The sequence below is a fragment of the Rhea americana genome, unplaced genomic scaffold, assembly GCF_003343005.1.
Source record: "Rhea americana isolate MKP2758 unplaced genomic scaffold, rheAme1 scaffold_1362, whole genome shotgun sequence".
NCBI lineage: Eukaryota > Metazoa > Chordata > Aves > Rheiformes > Rheidae > Rhea > Rhea americana.
The window spans coordinates 1-3,101 of NW_028185442.1; the positions used below are offsets into that span (position 1 = coordinate 1).

The window sequence follows — 3,101 nt, forward strand, 5'->3', positions numbered from 1 at the left end:
TTTTTTTTTTGTTGTTTTTTTGGTTTTTTTTTTAATTCCAAGATAGTAGTAAATAATTAAGTATATGATGTTTAGATCTGTACAGATTATTGCACTTTATCAAACTAGAAGATAAAAACGTATGCTAATGAAACTGGAATCAAAGAATATAAAAAGAATGGAACATCTTACCGTGTATCTAACATTCTCAAAGGAGCCTACCACTTTTCCTTCTGGTACGTCATTGTCAGTCTACTGGATGTTCTGCAAATTCTGCCTCAGCCTTTATTTTTGTTTGTTTGGATAAAATTCCTATAGAAATCCATCAACCACTCCCCTATTTTAAAAGGCCACTGGATCTCTTGAGATCTATCACTAACTGTGCCAGTCTGTTAGTCAAGTATTTTGTAAAGAGTAGGATTTATTATAAAAAACACAACAAGGTTAACACAGTCTCAGCATCTTAAATACTTACAGCCACCACCACTTTACTATAGAAACTTTCACATAGCAGCATATCATTGTAAGCAGGTAGTTGATAAAACATTTGTTAAAGAATCAGTACTAACCATGCAAGGTGTGGCACTAGTTCTTGTCAGAGCCAGCAGAGAGGTTGGAGTCTAGTTTGATAACATATCATTAAGACAACAGCCAGTCTGTGCATCCTTCAGAAGCATATTTACCACATCATAGAACTTGTTATCATAAGCCAATCTGTAGTACGTGTAGATGTCTTCACAGTAAGAAAGAAATTTCTTCAGATTTTTCAGAGCAGCATCAGTAGGTGGGTGTTGTTTAACTCTGAAAAGAATTTTATGTAAAAATGAAATAGGAGAAAGGCTTCACAGACGATTATGATGATCTTAGTACAAGAACTACCCCTCTCTCTCTCTTTTTTAAAAAAAGAGTTGTGTTCAATATACCTATTTATTTGATTCTTCTGGCTATTTAGTTTGTTCTGATTCATTAAAAAAAAAATTGATCTCACCAGCACCCTTAAGGCACCCCATTCATCCCACTCAATAAAAATGACAGACCTAGCGCTATTTCCACAACATGCTTTAAAAGATACTGAACATAGACCTCAGGTCCCTATATACTAGTAGTACTAAACAGATCTACATGCTTTTAAACATGCAGCTTGATCCTCTGAAGTCACCTGTAGAAAATAAATTCTCTGTCTACAGAACTACTTACTTCTTAGCAATCTCCTCAAAAATGCTAGGTTTGAGTAGTCTTTGTTGTTTAAATTCTTCTAAGTAATTGAAGTCTCCCTTAGTGATCACTTGTTGATAAAGAACTTCAGCCCAATCTGGAACAAAGTCATATGCCTCAGCCACGATAGTAGCCTATAGGGAGAAAAGATGCTGGCATTACTGAACAGGAAGAGTTTATTCTTCCACAGAAACATTCCTACAGTTAAAATATTTTAGGTCCTCTGTTTGGCACATCTACCTATGCTGTTCCTGAGAGCAGCCCTATTACAGAGGAATACAAGAATAACAAAATAGGCAAATAACTTTCCCTGACCTCTAAACAATGTGAAGGTCTACACAAGCCTCACCTTAATTACAACACTGGAAATCTTTGCCTACTTTTATAGATCTCAACTGCTTAAAGGAGATGTAAGGTTTATGCAACAGGAGTGCATATAAACAAAGTAGCAGTTCCTCACCTTGTCTCAAAAAATGCCCCCAAAACCCCAAAGGAGCAGAAGGGGAGGGGTGGCTGCCACACAAGCTGAAAAAACAACAGTCTATAGAATTAAGGGAATGCAAACATCATGTTAAAGGCATTGACATCAGCATGTCAAAGGGGGGGGGGGTCATTTGTTCTCTCTAAAAAGCCATTTCTGTTTATTTTCAAGTTTACTAACTGAAGAAAGATGTCAATGTAAATTAGACAGAGCAGCACGAGAGCCCTTGGATAGCTGAAGTCCTGGCTGTACAATGCAGCAAGACAATAAGGGCTGCTAAAACTGTCAGGAATAGGACTTAGCCTACATCTCCAGCCATGGTCCCAAATGTAACAATATGATGGGATCACAGTCCCTGACTTTGTGGCCACATGGAAACATCACAGCCGCACAGTACTTAGGTACCCATTGTTCACAACAACTATCCTCAGAAAAGCACAACTACAGCATCCTCTTATCCTACCTGATAGAATCGAGGCAAGGATATGATGCAATCCATCAAGTTCTGTCTATTCAGGTTAATCAGCATAGTACTCTGACTGGTGTTCAGAAAATGCAGCTGGAGGGTTATCAGCTTTGTTAGCCGCTTGCAGCGCAAGGCCTGGCGGACACAGGAGTCCTATTTAATAAATCAGACAAAGACAAATCCAAGTTTCTGAGGCATGGTTCTATAAGAAAGCAATAAATTTTCCTGAGAGCAACACTAAACACTTCAAAGTTGTCTTGTATTTCATCTTTTAGATCACTGCAAGTTTTACCTCTGATCATATTTCATTACTTTAATAGGAAGTTGTGCTTACCACAAATACTTTCATCATCAGGCTAGTTCCTAAACTCTTTATACTGTTCTATTCTTGTTTGCCTGTAAAGCATTTAAGCTCGTGATCACTCCTAAGATTAAGGAACCTAAATGTAATCCTAGATGTTAAAGTCTGAACAGGGAACAGTGTACAGACAGCTCTTTGATACAATGGTGTAATTAAGACCTGCTGGGATACTGCTGAATTGCAAGAGCACAAGAGTTTCTTTTGCTCCGTTTCAACTAGGATGGGATTCTGCACAACCTCCTTAGAGCAGCTTTGTTTGTTCTCCCAGTTCAGTCTTCATGTGCTCTCAGTGCTATACAGAAGTCATACATTCTATCTCATTTTACCTTAGAATAACTTTCTGCTGCATCAATAAAGAGAGTCAGAGCTTTCATCAGCAGTTTCTTTAAATTTGCCACATCTTGAAGAGACTCCTCTGGGGAAAAAAAAAAAAAAAAAAAAAAAAGAAAAAAGTCAAATAACTGATCTTTTACACAGGTGACAAGCTACAAAAATACTTAGTACGTACTAAGTCTGTAGCTACTATTGTTTCAGAAAGCAGCAAGAGACTAAATAGGTTTCTAGTATTAAAAAAAAGCTCTGAACAAGGGAGAAGTGGT

General features: G+C 37.5%; 1 protein-coding gene across 1 annotated transcript; it reads right to left on the minus strand.

The window, feature by feature from the left end:
* Nucleotides 1-382: 382 nt before the first annotated feature.
* On the minus strand, nucleotides 383-3,066 carry LOC146599636 (spatacsin-like). Its single transcript, XM_085298243.1, has 4 exons — nucleotides 2,829-3,066; nucleotides 2,139-2,294; nucleotides 1,177-1,328; nucleotides 383-780 (listed from the first exon to the last, which is right to left on the minus strand). The coding sequence occupies exons 1-4, from the start codon at nucleotides 2,874-2,876 to the stop codon at nucleotides 600-602; spliced, it is 537 nt and encodes a 178-aa protein (XP_085154369.1). The 5' UTR covers nucleotides 2,877-3,066; the 3' UTR covers nucleotides 383-599.
* Nucleotides 3,067-3,101: the final 35 nt, after the last annotated feature.

Coding starts and splice junctions, on each gene's coding strand:
- LOC146599636 (XM_085298243.1), bottom strand. CDS start 2,876: ATGAAAGCTCTGACTCTCTTTATTGATGCAGCAGAAAGTTATTCTAAG. Junction 1,329..2,138: donor CCTTGCCTCGATTCTATCAG/GTAGGATAAGAG, acceptor TTCTCCCTATAG/GCTACTATCGTGGCTGAGGC. Junction 781..1,176: donor TTTGAGGAGATTGCTAAGAA/GTAAGTAGTTCT, acceptor AATTCTTTTCAG/AGTTAAACAACACCCACCTA.